The sequence below is a fragment of the Pristiophorus japonicus genome, chromosome 26 (assembly GCF_044704955.1).
Source record: "Pristiophorus japonicus isolate sPriJap1 chromosome 26, sPriJap1.hap1, whole genome shotgun sequence".
NCBI classification, from domain to species: Eukaryota; Metazoa; Chordata; class Chondrichthyes; family Pristiophoridae; genus Pristiophorus; species Pristiophorus japonicus.
In genome coordinates, this window is record NC_092002.1 from 12,980,646 (window position 1) to 13,000,656 (window position 20,011).

Consider the following 20,011-nt stretch of genomic DNA (forward strand, 5'->3'; position numbering starts at 1 on the left):
CCACTCCCCTCCCCCTCCATCCATTCTCCCCACTCCCCCTCCCTCTCCATCCATTCCCCCCTCCCCCTCTCTCCCCATCCCCCACTCTCTCCATCCCCTCCCCCGCTCTCCCCCCATCTCCCTCTATCCCCCTCCCCCCACTCCCCTCCCCATTCCCCCCCATTCCCCTCCCCCTCTCTCCCCATTCCCCCTCTCTCCCCCATTCCCCACTCACCCCCATCCCTTCCCCGCTCTCGCCCATCTCCCTCTCTCCCCCCATCTCCCTTTATCCCCCTCTCCCCACTCCCCCATCCCCCTCCCCTTCCATCCATCCCCCTTCCCCTCCCAATCCCTCTCCCCCATCCCCTTATCCCCCCCTCTCCCCCTATCCCCCTCCCCCAGAGTCCTGTCTGAGCTGTGGGGACACCACGATACTATCGGTCATTGCGCATTCCTGCAGGCGACACCTTCTACTTAAAACCATCCGTTGTCGTTGGGAACAAGAGTCCCTTCAATCCTCTCCCCTTCTGGCTCCGATTGGTAACTCTCTTGTACCTCAGCCTTCAAAAAAAAGGAAATGCTTGCATTTATATAGCGCCGTTCACAACCACCGGATGTTCCAAAGCGCTTTACAGCCAATGAAGTACTTTTGGAATGTAGTCACTGCTGTAATGTGGGAAACGCGGCAGCCAATATGCGCACAGCAAGCTCCCACACACAGCAATGTGATAATGACCCAGAGAATCTGTTTTAGTGATGTTGATTGAGGGATAAATATTGGCCCCAGGACACCGGGGAGAACTCCCCCTGCTCTTCTTCGAAATAGTGCCATGAGATCTTTTACGTCCACCTGAGAGAGCAGGCGGGGCCTCAGTTTACCGTCTCATCCGACAGATGTACCACTGGGAGTGTCAGCCTACATTTGGTGCTCTAGTCTCTCGGGTGGGACTTGAACCCCCAACCTTCTGACTCAGAGGCAAGTGTGCTGCCCACTGAGCCACGGCTGACACTGCGAGCCTGGGCCGGGCCAGGCCATTTAATCGTGGGGGGTAAATCACAGTTGGGATCAATCTCGCCCTTACCCAGCGTCCAAAGCTGGATAACCATCAGGAACTTCCCCCTCCCTCGGCCAGGGATTGCTGAGGTTAAATACACTGCCCCAGTATGTTCATTGTTTGGCTTTTTTAATCCTTTTGATGCTCTTTGCAATGTCACCTCGCCGGTGAAAATATTTCCCCAGGAATCTCCCCACGTGAGTGTTGACTGAGTTCGTGACCCTGCTCCTTTAAGGTCCTCAGAAGATGCAGTGGCTCCTCCAACCATGTCCTGGTCGTCACTGCCATCAGGTGGTACTTGGTGGTACTGCAGTGTTAGCATGCAATCAGAGAATGGTCACCACACAGCAGGAGCCCATTCGGCCCGTCGAGCCTGTGCCCGCTCTCTCCAACAGCACTTCAGCCAGTCCCACTCTCCCCGCCCTGTCCCCATCGCCCTTTAAATTGTTTCCTTTCAGGTACTTATCCAGTTCCCTTTTGAAAAATAAGATTGAGTCTGTCTCCACCACCCTCAGGCAAACCCTCTCTCTCTCTCTCTCTCTCTCTCTCTCTCTCTCTCGTACACCCTCTCTCTCTCTCTCTCGTACACCCTCTCTCTCTCTCTCTCTTGTACACCCTCTCTCTCTCTCATACACCCTCTCTTTCTCTCACACCCTCTCTCTCTCACACCCTCTCTCTCTCTCTCGTAAACCCTCTCTCTCTCTCTCTCTTGTACACCCTCTCTCTCTCTCTCAAACCCTCTCTCTATCTCTCTCACACCCTCTCTCTCTCTCTCGTAAACCCTCTCTCTCTCTCTCTCTTACACCCTCTCTCTCTCTCTCATACCCTCTAGCGCATTCCAGATCCTAACCACTCGCTGTGAAATAATGTTTTTCCTCATGTCGCCTTTGGTTCTTCTGCCAATCACCTTAAATCTGTGTCCTCTGGTTCTCCACCCTTCCACCAATGGGAACAGTTTCTCTCTATCCACTCTGTCCAGGCCCCTCATGATTTTGAACACCTCGATCAAATCTCCTCTCAACCTTCTCTGCTCCAAGGAGAACAACCCCAGCTTCTCCCGTCTATCCACGTAACTGAAGTCCCTCATCCCTGGAACCATTCTGGTAAACCTTTTCTGCGCCCTCTCTAAGGCCTTCACATCCTTCCTAAAGTGCGGGGCCCAGAACTGGACACAATACTCCAGTTGGGGTGGAACCGGCGTTTTATACAGGTTCCTCATAACTTCCACACTTCTGTACTTGACACCTCTATTTATGAAGCCCAGGATCCCGTAAGCTTTCTCAACCTGCCCTGCCACCTTCAACGATTTGTGCACACATACACCCCCAGGTCTCTCTGCTCACGCTCCCCCTTTAGGATTGTACCATTTAGTTTATATGTTGGGGGTCTATCAGAAAATTGCAAAGCTCAAACTAACAGGATGCTGAGCCGCGAGATCTGTGCAGAGTCTGCTGGGCTCATGTTTAACGCTCCCATCACAGGAGAGGAATGAAATATTTATTAATAAGATGTAATAATGCGTGGGGTGATGCAGATCACGGAGCGAAACACGAGGCCTCGATGCCAAGCTTGGACTGGCTCCGATACCCAACCCGGGCCATTTGACAGCGTGCAGTTGTTGTGAGGTGGGTTTGGGTATTGCCCGCAACCCTACATCAGCTCCACCCTCAGAAACATAGGAATTCCCTGGGAGTGATCTGCGTTCAAAAGAAAGGAAATGCTTGCATTTATATGGCGCCTTTCACATCCCAAAGCGCTTTACAGCCAATGAAGTATTTTTGACGTGTCGTTACGGTTGTATTGAATGCGGCAACTAGATTGCGCACAGCAAGCTCCCACAAACAGCAGTGTAAAAATGGCCAGATAATCGTGTTTTTAATTATTTTGGTTGAGGGATAACTATTGGCCCAGGTCACCGGGCAGAACTCCCCTGCTCTTTTTCAAAATAACACCGTTTGTACACTCACCTGAGAGGGCAGGCTTGGTTCAACAGCACAGCCGAGAGACGGCACCTCCGACAGTGCAGCACTCCCTCAGCCCATAAGCTTCATGCCAGATTTGAGGGCCTGAACTTCGAATACTCTTTTCCCTCAGGCACTGGAGGCGGTGTTAAACCTCGTCGTTGTTGTCTGCCTTTGCTGATAATAGGCTCCCGAGGTGTGGAAAGTGGTCTACCCGGGAGTCCCTGGCCCAGGACCGCCCTAAGTGGAGGAAGTGCATCCGGGAGGGCACTGAGCACCTCGAGTCTCGTCGCCGAGAGCGTGCAGAAACCAAGTGCAGGCAGCGGAAGGAGCGTGCGGCAAACCTGGCCCACCTGTGACGGAGAGTGTAATTCCCCTATTGGGCTGTTCAGCCACCTGAGAACTCACTTTTGGAGTGGAAGCAAATCCTCCTCGATTTTGAGGGACTGCCTGTGATGTTAATGACTCCCTCGGCACTGCACTGGGAGTGTCAGCCTGGCTTTTGTGCTCAAGCCTCTGGCGTGGGATTTGAACCCACGACCCATTCTGACTCAGAGGCGAGCATGCTGCCCACTGAGCCACGGCTTCAAAGCTGTTGGGCTGCCGCAGGGAACAAGTGAGAACGTAGGCCGGTCCAGAGTGAGGAGCCCATTCATTGTCTGCCGCTGGGACAGCGTCCCAGGAGGTGAAGCAGTGACGGGTGAAGCCGGGAGACCAATCCCACAGACAGCAGCGAGGTGACTGAGCACTGAGTCCGTTCCACTGGGATCCTGTGCTCGGGGGGGGGGGGGGGCAATAATTATCCCCCCACCAACATCACGAAAAACACAAGATCGGGGTCACTGCTGTGTGTGGGATCTTGCTGTGCGCAAAGCGGCTGCTGTGTTTCTTACAGTCCAACAGTCACCGCACTTCGACGGTGTTTCATTGGCCGCAAAGCGCCTCGGGTCGTCCAGAGGTCGTTAAAGGCGCTATATAAATGCAAGTTGTCTCCCGGAGTGAGGCTTGAACGTAGAGACTTTACTGACTCAGTCCCACCGACCTGAGCCAAGCTGACGCTGCCACACGCCCCTGGTCCGCTGTCTGATCGGGATCAGACGTTCGGGCTTGGCCCTAATCCCACTCTGGATCCAATGACGGAGACCATGAGTCTGGACAGCCCGGGAGACTCTCGCTGTGCGGCAATGGGTTTGGTAATCTCCCGCATTTGGTTCCTCGGGAGGAGCGGAGGGCTCGGGGGTAGAGGGGCTCGGGGGTAGAGGGGCCTGGGGGTAGGGGGGCTCGGGGGTAGAGGGGCTCGGGGCTAGAGAGGCTCGAGGGTAGAGGGTCTCGGGGGTAGAGGGTAGAGGGGGGTAGAGGGGCTCGGGGCTAGAGAGGCCCGGGGGTAGGGGGGCTCGGGGGTAGAGGGTCTCGGGGGGTAGAGGGGCTCGGGGCTAGAGAGGCCCGGGGGTAGAGGGTCTCGGGGGTAGAGGGTCTCGAGGGTAGAGGGGCTCGGGGGTAGGGGGGCTCGGGGGTAGGGGGGCTCAGGGGTAGAGGGGCTAGAGAGGCTCGGGGGTAGAGGGTAGAGGGGGTAGAGGGTCTCGGGGGGTAGAGGGGCTCGGGGGTAGAGGGTCTCGGGAGGTAGAGGGGCCCGGGGCTAGAGAGGCTCGGGGGTAGAGGGTCTCGGGGCTAGAGAGGCTCGGGGGTAGAGGGTCTCGGGGTAGAGGGTCTCGGGAGTAGAGGGGCTCGGGGGTAGAGGGTCTCGGGGGTAGGGGGGCTCGGGGGTAGAGGGTCTCAGGGGTAGAGGGGCTCGGGGGTAGAGGGGCCCGGGGGTAAAGGGGCACTGTACGGACCACTTCAATGAGAATGCTTTTCTCTCCCAGGTGCCCCCTGATACTGAAGTCCCCGCGGTTCAAAAAGTGCAGGTGAGCGACCTACAGAGACATTCCTGGGGCCGTGGAGGGAGGGGGAGGGGCATTCTCCCTTGTAGTGGGAGGGGCTGACCCCTACGTGGGGAAAGGGCTGACCCCTGTGTGGGGGAGGGGCTGACCCCTGTGTGGGGGAGGGGCTGACCCCTGTGTGGGGGAGGGACTGACCCCTGTGTGGAGGAGGGGCTGACCCCTGTGTGGGGGAGGGGCTGACCCCTGTGTGGAGGAGGGGCTGACCCCTGTGTCGGGGAGGGGCTGACCCCTGCGTGGGGGAGGGGGAGAGGCTGACCCCTGTGTCGGGGAGGGGCTGACCACTGTGTCGGGGAGCAGGAGGGGCTGACCCCTGCGTGGGGGAGGAGCTGACCTCTGTATGGAAGAGTGGGAGGGGCTCACCCTGTGGGGGGAGGGATAGTGGTCCACCCAGTGGGGGGGTGGAGAGCGAGAGGGTCAGGGATCTATGGGTGTAGGACCACCCATGTGTGGTGGTGGGGGGGAGGGGGTCTGGGTGTTTGACTCTCTCCCTGTGGGAAGGTGTCTGGGTTTGGTACAACCCCTCTATCGGGCAGTGATTGGGGGCGGGGATGGTTTGTACGTCGGCCATTGCCCTGTGTAGGGGGAGGGGGAGGGGGGGCATTGGGGCTGGGTGAACTGAAACCGGGGCAACTGCTAGAATTCAATCAGGAATGTAACCAGTGGGAGCGAACGGGAGGGGGTTTGAACTCTCTGACCCTGGGGGTCAATGTCTGACCCCGAGGTCATTGTCTGACCCTGGGGCTTCTATTTGACCCCGGGGGATCAATGTCTGACCCCGGGGTCGTGCTCTATTTATCCTGGATACTGGGCAGGTAACGGCTCACTTTGGTTTGCAGGGATGTGATTGGTCAATGATTCTGAACCCAATTAGAATATCTAGCGTTAAAAAAAAATGTGGCAGCCATCTGATTGGCTCCTGTTACTCCCTGTCTAACGCGGACACGTCTGTTTCAGGTGGAGGTCCCGATACTGAAAGTCTTTAATGGCTGCCCCTTGAAGATCAACTGTGTAACGTCATGGACACACCCCACCACCAAAGGTAACTGCCCCTCGGTATTGTGCAGGACAGCACGTTCCAGCAATGGGAGCGACTGTGAGTTATAGACTAGTGTTCCAGCAGTGCTGGGAGTGACTGTGAGCGTTCCCTCCCTCCACCACCGGCGCCCCCTGGCTGCAGTGTGCACCGTCTACAAGATGCACTGCGGCAACTCGCCAAGGCTTCTTCGGCAGCACCTCCCAAACCCGCGACCTCTACCGCCTAGAAGGACAAGGGCAGCAGGCACATGGGAACACCACCACCTCCACGTTCCCCTCCCAGTCACACACCATCCTGACTTGGAAATATATCGGCCGTTCCTTCATCGTCGCCGGGTCACAATCCTGGAACTCCCTCCCTAACAGCACTGTGGGAGCACCTTCACCACACGGACTGCAGCGGTTCAAGATGGCGGCTCACCACCACCTTCTCGAGGGACAATGAGGGATGGGCAATAAATGCCGGCCTTGCCAGCGACGCCCACATCCCGAGAATGAATTTTTAAAAAGAGCTACAGACTGGTGTTCCAGCAACGCTTTAAGTGACACTGCAACCTCCAGCATGAGCTGGTCCAGGTGTGCGATGGCTTCGAGGTGGGCGACTGGGTGAGGTCAGGACCCAGGTCGCTGTTTGGAGCGTGGGCAGGAACATCGGTGGGGCCCTGGTGCAGCAGAGGAGTGGGAAGGTGGTGGCAGAGGTGCGGCGAGTGATCGAGGCGGAGGAGCGTTGAGAGATCGTGGCTGAGATTCGGTGGGTGATTCTGGCGGAGGTCCGGCGAGTGTTTGTGGCGGAGGAGCGGCGAGAGATCGTGGCGGAGGTGTGACAGGTAAAGGTACGGGGCCCAGAAGAGGCGAGGGCCCAGGGGCAGCACGGGCCCAGCCCACACTGTGCAATATGTGCGCGCACTAGGCCCCTGCAGCAGAGCTGGTCTCCAGTCGTCCTGGTTAACCCTTGCCACTGGACCGAGACCTCGCTCTGTCGAGCCCCGTGTGGTGGCTGGTGTGCAACGGTCACCCCACGTTAAAAAAATCCACGCACAGGCATCTTCCACCCCCTCAACTGGAGTTCAGGACTGGAACATCGGGTCCTTCATTGAAACATCTGTGAACTCGTGGAAGCAAGTCATCCTCGTTCGAGGGACTGCCTGTGATGATGATGAAGTGACCGTGAGACGCACTGTATTAGCTGCAGTTGTAGAGTTCAGAAATGGCCACAGATCTCTGATCAATATTTGTTTTACAGCTCAGTACTTGATAATGGGGTCAGAGGAAGGAATTTACACCCTGAATCTAGATGAGCTGCAGGAAGCCATATTAGAACAGGTAAGGCCACGCCTGAGTACTCTCTGCCCTTACACACCCGTGTATACCACACACACATATACACACGGACATGGCCATCAATGCACAAAGATATACTCATTCACATGGATGTGCATGCAAGCATTTTCACACTTGCGTCTGTGTTTTAGATACACTTGGGTATTAACTGTGCATGTTAACTGTTTATGCGCAACCCATGTGTGCGTACCTGTGTGTAAAACCTGTGTGTGTGTACCTGTGTGTGTAAAACCTGTGTGTGTGTACCTGTGTGTGTGTGTACCTGTGTGTGTAAAACCTGTGTGTGTGTACCTGTGTGTGTAAAACCTGTGTGTGTACATGTGTGTGTGTGTACCTGTGTGTGTAAAACCTGTGTGCGTGTACCTGTGTGTGTGTACCTGTGTGTGATCTGTATGAGTGTGTGGCCTGTGTACATGTGCGTGTGTGTTGCCTGCACACATGTGCCCCTGTTTGCATGTTATGTGTGCATGCTTGTATGTTTATGCGCTTGTTATCTGTGTGCATTATAAAGAAAGAAATAAAGAACTTGCGTTTATATAGCGCCTTACACCACATTCCAAACCACTTTACAGACAATGAAGTACTTATGGAGTGTAGTCACTGTTGTAATATGGGAAACGCGGCAGCCACTTTGTGCACAGCAAGCTCCCACAAACAACAATGTGATAATGACCAGATAATCTGTTTTAGTGATGTTGATTGAGGAATAAATATTGGCCCAGGACACCGGGGAGAACTCCCCTGCTCTTCTTCAAAAGTGCTGCAGGATCTTTAACGTCTACCTGCGAGAGCAGACGGAGTCGCGATTGAACCGAAAGACAGTGCGGCACTCCCTCAGCACTGCATTGTCAGCCTGTATTTTCAGTGTTTGAGTGTCTGGAGTGGGACTTCAACCCACAACCTTCTGACTCAGAGCCGAGAGTGCTACCCACTGAGCCACAACTGATACTTGTCTGTGTCTATGTGTTATCTGGGTATATTACCTGTGTCAGTGAGTTACCTTGTGCTGCCTGTGTCCGTGAGTTACCTGTCTGTAGCTGAACTCTAACTGTCACTTGAACCCCTGTTTCTTCTCCCTTAGTTGTATCCAGGGCGATGCATTTGGATTTACGTCATCAGTAACGTGTTAATCAGCATCTCAGGTAAGGATAACCTCACACCGAGACCCGTTCAAACTCTCCCTTCAAACTAACATTTCTAAAACTCGCAAACTTCAGCTTTGGGAAGGGGGCGTGGAGATATGAAACTCTAATTTGGGTCGTGTTCATTTTCAGAACCTCCCCTATCATTAACAAACTTACCGGAGCCTTGAACATTTAGCAGAGTCATCTTATCACCATGCAGAATGTGAATTCAGTACTCTGAGTTTGAAACATGGTTTATTAAAGGTTTGTTACTGTCGAAAGGCCCACTCCAAGTCACAGTGGGATTAATGAATTTGCAAAGTTAAAGGATAGAAAGGAACCAGCATTTATATGGCGCCTTTCACAACCTCAGGACCTCTCAAAGCACTTTACAGCCAATGAAGTACTTTTGGAGTGCAGTCACTGTTGTAATGTGGGAAACATAGCAGCCAATTTACGCACAGCAAGCTCCCACAAACAGCAATGTGATAATGACCAGATAATCTGTTTCAGTTACGTTGGTTGAGGGATAAATATTGGCCCCAGGACACCGGGGAGAACTCCCCCTGCTCTTCTTCGAAATAATGCTCTGGGATCTTTTACCTCCAACTGAGAGAGCAGACGGGGCCTCAGTTTAACATCTCATCCGAAAGACGGCACCTCCGACAGTGCAGCACTCCCTCAGCACTGCTGGAGTGTCGGCCTGGATTTATGTGCTCAAGTGCCTGGAATGGGCCTTGAACCCACAAGCGAGAGTGCTGCCCACTGAGCCACAGATGACACAGCAATGTATTTAACAAGCTGACCCTCTCCGAGTTCCTCGACTTGGCCAAGTGCATAGAATCGTGGACTCAAACCGGACAGGAGGAGGCCATTCGGCCCATTCTTCCTGTGCCGGATGTTTGAAAGAGCTCTCCAATGAATCCCACCCCCCTGGCCTTTCCCCAAAGTGCTGTATATTTTACCCCTTCAAGTAGTCATCCTTTTGAAAGTTACGATTGAATCTGCTCCCACCGCCCTTTCAGGCAGTGTAGCGCGTTCTAGATCACAACAACTCGCTGCGTAAAGAAATTCTCCTCATCTCCCCTTTGGTTCTTTTGCCAATCACCATAAATCCATGTCCTCTGATTACCGAGCCTCCTGCCGGCGGAAACAGTTTTTCCTTATTTACTCTATCAAAACCCTTCATAATTTTGAATATCTCAATTAAATCTTCCCTTAATCTTCTTTGCTTCAAGGAGAAGAATCCCAACTGCGAACTATGTCAGTTGTGGCATCCATGGGTGATTGAAAAATCCTCGAGGACGATTTCTCACAGTGTCTTGTGGTGGGATCGAAACTGTCCTGTTTTCCCTTGGCGTGTCAGCCGTTGTCTCTGAGTCAGAAGGTTGTGGGGTCAAGTCGTACTCCAGGGACTTGAGCGTATAAACCTAGGCCGACACTCCCAGTGGTGGATGGGGATTGGCCGAGCTCGCCCCGTGCTCTGAGACGCGCGCGTGATGCCACTGCGGGGGAAGGGGTTAACGTGACTCGTTTGCTCTTCCAGGGAAGACCCTCCAGCTGCACTCGCACAGCCTGCTGGGATTGTACGAACAGGCCAAGAAGGAGCAGAGGTCGATGGTGCACATTCCGACACACCGACTCTTACCCAGGTAAGGTCCACAGCCGGCGTCCAACAAAGCTCGCGGCACCGTTGAAACCGGCGGCGTTCCACACCGGCTCTGTGCCCCATCCCGCAAAACCACCAGTTAATTTCCCGGCGGGGGGGGGGGGGGGGTCGGGGCTGGGAGATGCCCGCCCGGCCGGAAACCATACCCGCCGCCATTACCGCCCCTCCGGGCCGTGAACAGCGGCAGCAACATAACAAAAATACAGACCATGATCTTCTCTCTGCTTCATTAATCTGTGACCATTTTTTTTTTAACGAGACTTCCCAAGTGTCTCAGCTGCCAGCTCTGATTGGACGCATTCCTGGAGGTTCCGTCACATGACCTCCTGCCTCCAACTGCCCCACCCGGTCAAACAGCCACCTCCCCCACCATCTCCAATTTCTTTATTACTAATAAATAAAAGTCGTCAAAGAAAATGCAAAAAAATGCACCATTTTCTTAATATCCAGTTGCTTGTTCAGGACAATAATCCTTCATTCCTGGAGACTCCAGGCCAATCCTGGAGGGTGTTGGCAACTCTGCTCAGTTGCCGAAAGCGCTTCCTGTCCTGGGACGGACCGCGAGCTCCCCAGGTCTCCGTGGAGTTTATTGATCTCACCAGGACAGCAGCCCATTAGACACCCAGAAAGGATCTGTGGGTAGACGGCAGGTGGGAACCGTTTCAGGCCCGGTTGTGCTGCCTCCCGATGGTTGAATAGCCTCCCATGCACTCCGGGACGTTTCCTTCAACAAAGCTCTTTATGGGCAGCAGGCTGTGGAGGCTGGGTCATTGAATATATTTAAGGTGGAGATAGACAGATTATTGAGCGATAAGGGAGTGAAGGGTTATGGGGAGCGGGCAGGGAAGTGGAACTGAGTCCATGATTGGATCAGCCATGATCTTATTGAATGGCGGAGCAGGCTCGAGGGGCCAAATAGCCGACTCCTGCTCCTATTTCTTATGTTCTTATTTCATTGCTTAATTCAGCTCCACGGACCGAGGGGACATGACCAGGGAAGGGGCGGAACCATGGGGGAGAGGGCAGGGCCATATGGGGGAGCGTAGGACCATGGGGGAGAGGGACGGCACATGGGGGCAAGGGTAGGGCCATAGGGGGGAGGGTAGGGTCATGGGGGAGAGGGACGGCCCATGGGGGAGAGGGTAGGCCCATGGGGGCGAGGGTAGGGCCATGTGGGCGAGGGTAGGGCCATGTGGGCGAGGGTAGGGCCATGGGGGAGAGGGTAGGGCCATGGGGGAGAGGGTCGGCCCATGGGGGCGAGGGTAGGCCCATATGGGCGAGGGTAGGCCCATGTGGGCGAGGGTAGGGCCATGGGGGAGAGGGTAGGGACATGGGGGAGAGGGTAGGCCCATGGGGGCGAGGGTAGGCCCATGGGGGCGAGGGTAGGGCCATGTGGGAGAGCGTAGGCCCATGGGGAAGAGGGAAGGGACATGTGGGCGAGGGTAGGGACATGGGGAGAGGGCAGGGCCATGGGGGAGAGGGTAGGGTCATGGGGGCGAGGGACGGCCCATGGGGGCGAGGGTAGGGCCATGGGGGCGAGGGTAGGGCCATGGGGGCGAGGGTAGGGACATGGGGGAGAGGGTAGGGTCATGGGGGCGAGGGTAGGGCCATGGGGGAGAGGGTAGGGTCATGGGGGCGAGGGTAGGGACATGGGGGAGAGGGTAGGGCCATGGGGGAGAGGGTAGGCCCATGGGGGAGAGGGTAGGGTCATGGGGGCGAGGGTAGGGACATGGGGGAAGAGGGTAGGGCCATGGGGGCGAGGGTAGGGCCATGGGGGCGAGGGTAGGGACATGGGGGAGAGGGTAGGGCCATGGGGGAGAGGGTAGGGCCATGGGGGCGAGGGTAGGGACATGGGGGAGAGGGTAGGGTCATGGGGGAGAGGGTAGGGCCATGGGGGAGAGGGTAGGGACATGGGGGAGAGGGACGGCCCATGGGGGCGAGGGAAGGGCCATGGGGGAGAGGGTAGGGACATGGGGGCGAGGGTAGGGCCATGGGGGAGAGGGTAGGGCCATGGGGGCGAGGGTAGGGCCATGGGGGCGAGGGACGGCCCATGGGGGAGAGGGTAGGGACATGGGGGAGAGGGACGGCCCATGGGGGAGAGGGTAGGGCCATTGGGGCGAGGGACGGCCCATGGGGGCGAGGGACGGGCCATGGGGGAGAGGGTAGGGACATGGGGGCGAGGGTAGGGCCATGGGGGAGAGGGTAGGGCCATGGGGGAGAGGGTAGGGCCATGGGGGAGAGGGACGGCCCATGGGGGCGAGGGTAGGGTCATGGGGGCGAGGGTAGGGCCATGGGGGAGAGGGTAGGGCCATGGGGGAGAGGGACGGCCCATGGGGGCGAGGGTAGGGTCATGGGGGCGAGGGTAGGGCCATGGGGGCGAGGGTAGGGCCATGGGGAGAGGGTAGGGTCATGGGGGAGAGGGTAGGGTCATGGGGGCGAGGGTAGGGCCATGGGGGCGAGGGACGGCCCATGGGGGCGAGGGTAGGGCCATGGGGGAGAGGGTAGGGTCATGGGGGCGAGGGTAGGGCCATGGGGGAGAGGGTAGGGCCATGGGGGCGAGGGACGGCCCATGGGGGAGAGGGTAGGGTCATGAGGGCGAGGGTAGGGCCATGGGGGAGAGGGTAGGGCCATGGGGGCGAGGGACGGCCCATGGGGGCGAGGGTAGGGCCATGGGGGCGAGGTTAGGGACATGGGGGGAGCGTAGGCCCATGGGGAAGAGGGTAGGGACATGGGGGCGAGGGTAGGGACATGGGGGCGAGGGTAGGGCCATGGGGGAGAGGGTAGGGCCATGGGGGCGAGGGTAGGCCAGGCCTTGGATTAACTATGCCGTGCTTAGACCTGTGTCTGTCTGTCTTCTGCAGGAAGAATGCAGTATCCAGTAAGATTCCAGACACCAAAGGCTGTAGGAAGTGTTCTGTGGGTGAGTAAATTAGTCAACGCGCACCTACAACCCACCTCTCACCAAACTCACCAACACTACAACCCTCACTCAACTCGCCACTCCCTTACCCAACACCCCAGCTCGATACCCCTCACTGTAACACTGATATACCCCACACCCCTCACTGTAACACTGATATACCCCACACCCCTCACTGTAACACTGATATACCCCTCACCTCTCACTGTAACACTGATATACCCCACACCCCTCACTGTAACACTGATATATCCCACACCCCTCACTGTAACACTGATATACCCCACACCTCTCACTGTAACACTGATATACCCCACACCCCTCACTGTAACACTGATATACCCCACACACCTCACTAACACTGATATACCCCACACACCTCACTAACACTGATATACCCCACACACCTCACTAACACTGATATACCCCACACCCCTCACTGTAACACTGATATACCCCGTACCCCCCACTGTAACACTGATATACCCCACACCCCTCACAGTAACACTGATATACCCCGCACCCCTTACTGTAACACTGATATACCCCACATCCATCACTGTAACACTGATATATCCCACACCCCTCACTGTAACACTGATATACCCCGCACCCCTTACTGTAACACTGATATACCCCACATCCATCACTGTAACACTGATATATCCCGCACCCCTCACTGTAACACTGATATACCCCACACCTGTCACTGTAACACTGTTATACCCCGCACCCCTCACTGTAACACTGATATACCCCACACCCCTCACTGTAACACTGATATACCCCGCACCCCTTACTGTAACACTGATATACCCCACATCCATCACTATAACACTGTGATATACCCCGCACCCCTCACTGTAACACTCTGCTGGTGTTAAGCCCTGTTCCTGTCTCCACAGTGCGGAACTCTCCCACGGGCTGCTGTTACCTATGTGGTGCGTTGGAGTCCAGTATCGTTCTCCTGCAGTGGTATGAGCCCATGCACAAATTCATGCTCATTAAGGTGAGTGGTCCAACGCTGCTCCTCCTCACCAGACGCTGTCAGTCGGTGTTTGACGGTGAGCTGATGGCTCAGCGATCCTCAAACAACTCTTTGCCGGACACCGAGGTCCTTGTCTCCTTTATAGTTAGTCGGAGGTCTGGAGGCTATCCTTGGGTGGGAGGGAAATCCAGAACATGGGGATCACAATCTTAAAATTGGAACAAGGCCAGTTAGGAGTGAAATCAGGAAACACATTTTCACACTAGGGGGCATATTCTCAGAATAAGGGGCCGCCCATTTAAAACTGAGATGAGGAGGAATTTCTTCTCTCAAAGGGTTGTATCTGTGGAATCTATTCCCCAAAGAGCCATGGAGGCTGGGTCATTGAATATATTTAAGGTGGAGCTAGACAGATTTTTGAGCGATAAGGGAGCAAAGGGTTATGGGGAGCGGGCAGGGAAGTGGAGCTGAGACCATGATCAGATCAGCCATGATCTTATTGAATGACGGAGCAGGCTCGGGGATCAAATGGCCGACTCCTGCTTCTATTTCTTATGTTCTTATGTAGTGGACATCTCGAACTCTCTCCCCAAAAGCTGTGGTTGATATGGGGTCAATTGGAGTTTGCAACACTGACTGATTTGTGTTGGGTAACTGAATGACCCGACTAAATTTACTAAACTAAACTAAATTAATAAATCAGTAAAAAAAAAAATATGATATTCTGACCAGCAAAAACAAAAAACCCAAGGGGTGTTGAGCAAGGTAGCTGAGATACAGAGCAGCCATGATCAAATTGAATGGCGGAACTGGCCCGAGGGGCTGAATGGCTGACTCCTGGTCCTAATGTCGCTCTGAATGTTCAATTTGACTGGGGAGTTGCATGAACATAACATTATAAGAACATAAGAAATAGGAGCAGGAGTAGGCCATACGGCCCCTCGAGCCTGCTCCGCCATTTAATATGATCATGACTGATCCGATCATGGACTCAGCTCCACTTCCCTGCCCGCTCCCCATAACCCCTTATCCCCTTATCGGATAAGAAACTGTCTATCTCTGTCTTAAATTTATTCAATGTCCCAGCTTTCACAGCTCTCTGAGGCAGCGAATTCCACAGATTTCCAACCCTCAGAGAGAAGAAATTCCTCCTCATCTCAGTTTTAAATGGGCGGCCCCTTATTCTAAGATCGTGCCCTCTAGTTCTAGTCTCCCCCATCAGTGGAAACATCCTCTCTGCATCCACCTTGTCGAGCTCCCTTGTAATCTTGTACGTTTCGATAAGATCGCCTCTCATTCTTCTGAATTCCAATGAGTAGAGGCCCAACCTCCTCAACCTTCCCTCATAAGTCAACCCCCTCATCCCCGGAATCAACCTAGTGAACTTTTTCTGAACTGCCTCCAAAGCAAGTATATCCTTTCATAAATATGGAAACTAAAACAGTATTCCAGGTGTGGCCTCACCAATACCCTGTACAACTGTAGCAAGACTTCCCTGCTTTTATACTCCATCCCCTTTGCAATAAAGGCCAAGATTCCATTGGCCTTCCTGATCACTTGCTGTACCTGCATACTATCCTTTTGTGTTTCATGCACCAGGAGCCCCAGTGTTTTAGAGATTAATGTTTAATTCCTGGAGAGTTGGCAACCCGAGTGGTCCCAACATAGCTCTGAGTCAGGTGTCAGCCGTGACTCAGTGGGTGGCACTCTCGCCTCTGAGTCAGAAGGTTGTGAGTTCAAGTCCCACTCCCGGGACTTGAGCATAAAATCCAGGCCGACACTCCCAGTGCAGTGCTGAGGGAGCGCCGCACTGTCGGAGGTGCCGTCTTTCAGATGAGACGTTAAACCGAGGCCCCGTCTGCCTCAGGTGGACGTAAAAAATCCAAACGCCACTGTTTCGAAGAAGAGCAGGGGAGTTCTCCCCGGTGTCCTGGCCAATATTAAACACTGATAGTCATTGGAGTTTAGAAGAATGAGGGGCTTGACAGGGTTGATGCAGAGAGGATGTTTCCTCTCGTGGGGGAATCTAGAACTAGGGTGTATAGTTTCAGAATACGGGGTCGCCCATTTAAAATGGAGATGAGGAGGAATTTCTTCTCTCAGAAGGCCGTGAATCTTTGTAATTCTCTGCCCCAGAGAGCTGTGGAGGGTGGGTCATTGAATGTATTTCATCATCATCATCATCATAGGCAGTCCCTCGAAACGAGGAAGACTTGCTTCCACTCTAAAAGTGAGTTCCCAGGTGACTGTACAGTCCAATACGGGAATTACAGTCCCTGTCACAGGTGGGACAGACAGAGGTTGAGGGAAAGGGTGGGTGGGACTGGTTTGCCGCACGCTCCTTCCACTGCCTGCGCTTGGTTTCTGCATGCTCTCGGCGACGAGACTCGAGGTGCTCAGCGCCCTCCTGGATGCACTTCCTCCACTTAGGGCGGTCCTGGGCTGGGGACTCCCGGGTGTCGGTGGGGATGTTGCACTTTATCAGGGAGGCTTTGAGGGTGTCCTTGAATATATTTAAGGTGGAGATAGACAGATATTTGAACGATGCGGGGGGGGGGGGTCAAGGGTTATGGGGAGCGGGCAGGGAAGTGGAGTTGCGACCAGGATCAGATCAGCCCTGATCTTATTGAATGGCAGAGCAGGCTCGAGGGGCCGAATGGCCAACTCCTGCTCCAATTTCTTATATTCTTATGTTCTTCTCCCTCAATCAACATAGCCAGAACAGGTTCAGGCCTTGGGCCTTCCCTTCAGGCTGCGTCTGATGTTGTGTTCTTTATGTTGCAGCACTTTGAATTCCCGCTGCCCAATCCCCTGCGAATGTTGGAAACGTTGGTGGTCCCGGGGCAGGAGTACCCGCTGGTTTGCGTCGGGGTCAGCAGAGACGCTTCCGTCAACAAGGCTGTACAGTTCCAGACGATTAACCTCAACTCCTCCTCCTCCTGGTTCACCGACCTGGGAGCCGGTGAGTTACTGCCATTGGTCGGAAAGCAGGTCACGTTCCGACTCTCCGGGGCCTCGGCAAACGCACAGCTCTTTCTGATGAGACGGCCCCAGCCAGTGTCACCAAAGGCACCGTGCCGGACGGGCACAGGAGCCCACGGTCCTGGCGGGCCGGAGATCAACGGGGACGGAATTCGGCCGCGCCTCAGCTGGGGCAATAACCCAGGCGGAGCGGTCATTTTAGCCCCTTGAAAAAGTTTGCGCTGAAAAGTTTGTCCGAATCAGGCGAAGTACTGAAGGTGGCGCAAGATCAGCCGTTACACACCTGACCTGCAGGGGGCGCTAAAGTTAACCGAACCATTGTGCACGCTCCGATCTCCCATTGCGATCCCGGGGAAAGCTGACTCTTAAAGGGAGTGTACACACTGTCGGAGGTGCTGCACTGTCGGAGGGTGCCCCGCACTGTCGGAGAGTGTCGCACTGTCAGAGGGTGCCACTCACTGTCGGAGGGTGCCCTGCACTGTCGGAGGGTGCCCCGCACTGTCAGAGGGTGTCGCACTGTCAGAGGGTGTCCCGTACTGTCGGAGGGAGCCGCACTGTCGGAGGGTGCCGCACTGTCGGAGGTGCCGCACTGTCGGAGGGTGTCGCACTGTCGGAGGGTGCCTCACTGTCGGAGGGTGTCGCACTGTCGGAGGGTGCCTCACTGTCGGAGGGTGCCTCACTGTCGGAGGTGTCGCACTGTCGGAGGGTGCCTCACTGTCGGAGGGTGCCTCACTGCCGGAGGTGCCGCACTGTCGGAGGGTGCCCCGCACTGTCGGAGGCTGCCTCACTGTCGGAGGGTGCCGCACTGTCGGAGGTGCTGCTCTCATTAAAGTTTTCAAACTCACTTGTTTTCAAGCCGCACTGTTGTGTCCGTCTGCCGCTGCAAACTGGGAGCTCGCGCACCGTGCTGTGTGTAAACGTTGCACTGACTGTGACCTCCGAGGGAAGGGCTTCCTCATCCCTTTAATTAGCCGCCAGTTAACGACTCTGCAAGCCTGGGCCCACTGTTTATCCAGATGTTGTTAATGGCGGGCGTTCAGTGAGAGGCACGCCCCGAATTTACCGACCAGGACGCAAGAGTGGGCATTGCACCAGGACTGACGTCAGGATCGCAGCGATCGTCAGCAGCCGGACGCCAGCGGTTCGCGTCTCCGCTAAACCGCTCACGGAATTTCCAGCGGGACGCTAAAAGCTGTGCGCCCGGTCGCTGAGCTCTAACGCTTGCATTACCGCTGGGCGTTAACCGAAAGTGCAGCCCCAGGAGTGTAAATCCACACCGCGATCTGAGCTCAATACATCGGGTCGTTTGTGGGCCAGCACCAGACAGAATGACCATGGAAGCTGCTGGATTGTTGTACAAACCCGACTGGCTCACCGGGGAATGTCCTGCAGAGAGGAGAAGCTGCCAGCCCCAGCTAGTCTGAGCCTCACAACATGCCCTGCTCTCGAGGCCGAAATGGAGTCACCAATGGAAAAAAAGTTTAAAAAACAATGTGTCCCTTTTTTTTTTTAACGGGCGCAACTGATAAAATAGCTCAACCAGGAACAAAATGAATCAAAATGCTAATGTTGCTTATGATGTCCACTGAACACTCCAGTCCCTGTGGTGCCCACCGGTTATGGAAAGCCTCAAGCATACTGGCAGACAGCACATCCCCCCCTTCTCCAGGGTCAGCTGGGCAGGGACTTGAAAGGCGCTATATAAATGCACGTCTTTCTTTCTGACGAGAGTCGAGGGTTATGGGGAGCGGGCGGGGAAGTGCAGCTGAGTCCATGATCAGAGCAGCCATGATCTTGTTGAATGGCGGAGCAGGCTCGAGGGGCCCAGTGGCCGACTCCTGCTTCTATTTCTGATGTTCTTATTTTCTTCTCGTTGCAGCGGGCCTGCAGGAGGAGTTTGCCCACGTCAGTCACCTGGACAGCGACACGGTGCTGGTGTGCATCGGCAGTAAGTACAAACACACCCCGCGCACTCGCTCGTCGCGGCTCGCCCCCGGGGGTTGCCCGCGGTTACCAACGCCGTCGCATATTTCACCAAGCGTGGGAGGTCGGCACTTTTGGGCAGAGCCTAAGGACCAGGACGCCCAGCGGCCCCCGGGAGTGAATACCGACATCGCCCTGCCCGCCCGCCCGTTATACAAACCGCCCAAATGTTAATTCCATCGAGGGCGGTTAAACCGCCAGTTTTACACTTGGGCCGTAAACCAAGAAAATCTAGCCGATTGAATCATAAAAACAAAAGAATTAGGAGCAGGGGTAGTCATTCGGCCCCTCGAGACTGCTCCGCCATTCAATGAGATCTTCGACCTCAACTCCACTTCCCTGCACTGTCCCCATATCCCTTGGTTTCTTGGTATCCAAAAACCTATCGATCTCTGTCTTGAATATACTCAACGACTGAGCCTCCACAGCCCTCTGGGGCAGAGAATTCCAAAGATTCACCACCCTCTGAGCGAAGAAATTCCTCCTCATCTCAGTCTTAAATGGCCGACCCCTTATCCTGAGACTGTGTGACCCCTGGTTCTAGACTCCCCAGCCCGGGGGAAACATCCTCCCTGCATCTACCCTGTCAAGCCCTGTAAGAATTTTGTATGTTTCAATGAGATCACCTCTCATTCTTCTAAACGCTAGAGAATATCGGCCCAGTCTGCTCAATCTCTCCTCATAGGACAATCCCCCCATCCCAGGAATCAGTCTGGTGAACCTTCGTTGCACTCCCTCTATGGCAAGTATATCCTTCCTTAGGTAAGGAGACCAAAACCGTATACAATACTCCAGGTGCGGTCCCAGTAAGGTCATGTATAATTGTAGTAAGACGGCTTTATTTTTGTACTCCAATCCCTTTGTAATAAAGGCTAACATACTATTTGCTTTCCTGAAATTCTTCGCTGCAAGTACCAGATAAGCCAATTGGGTTCAAGTCACAGGCCTCTCTGAGGGAGACACTCCATTGGCCTCTCTGAGGGAGACACTCCATTGGCCTGTCTGAGGGAGACTCTCCATTGGCCTCTCTGAGG

The 20,011-nt window shown here is 55.0% G+C and overlaps 1 protein-coding gene across 1 annotated transcript in view; it reads left to right on the forward strand.

Moving 5' to 3' along the window:
* The window catches only part of LOC139239043 (mitogen-activated protein kinase kinase kinase kinase 5-like), a 40,477-nt gene that overhangs the window by 12,613 nt on the left and 7,853 nt on the right, over positions 1-20,011 (forward strand). The window contains exons 2-9 of the mRNA XM_070867547.1: positions 5,890-5,974; positions 7,214-7,293; positions 8,393-8,453; positions 9,982-10,087; positions 12,966-13,024; positions 13,930-14,033; positions 16,797-16,974; positions 18,874-18,942. Coding sequence (XP_070723648.1) covers positions 5,890-5,974; positions 7,214-7,293; positions 8,393-8,453; positions 9,982-10,087; positions 12,966-13,024; positions 13,930-14,033; positions 16,797-16,974; positions 18,874-18,942 — 742 coding nt within the window. The remainder of the gene's footprint in view (positions 1-5,889; positions 5,975-7,213; positions 7,294-8,392; positions 8,454-9,981; positions 10,088-12,965; positions 13,025-13,929; positions 14,034-16,796; positions 16,975-18,873; positions 18,943-20,011) is intronic.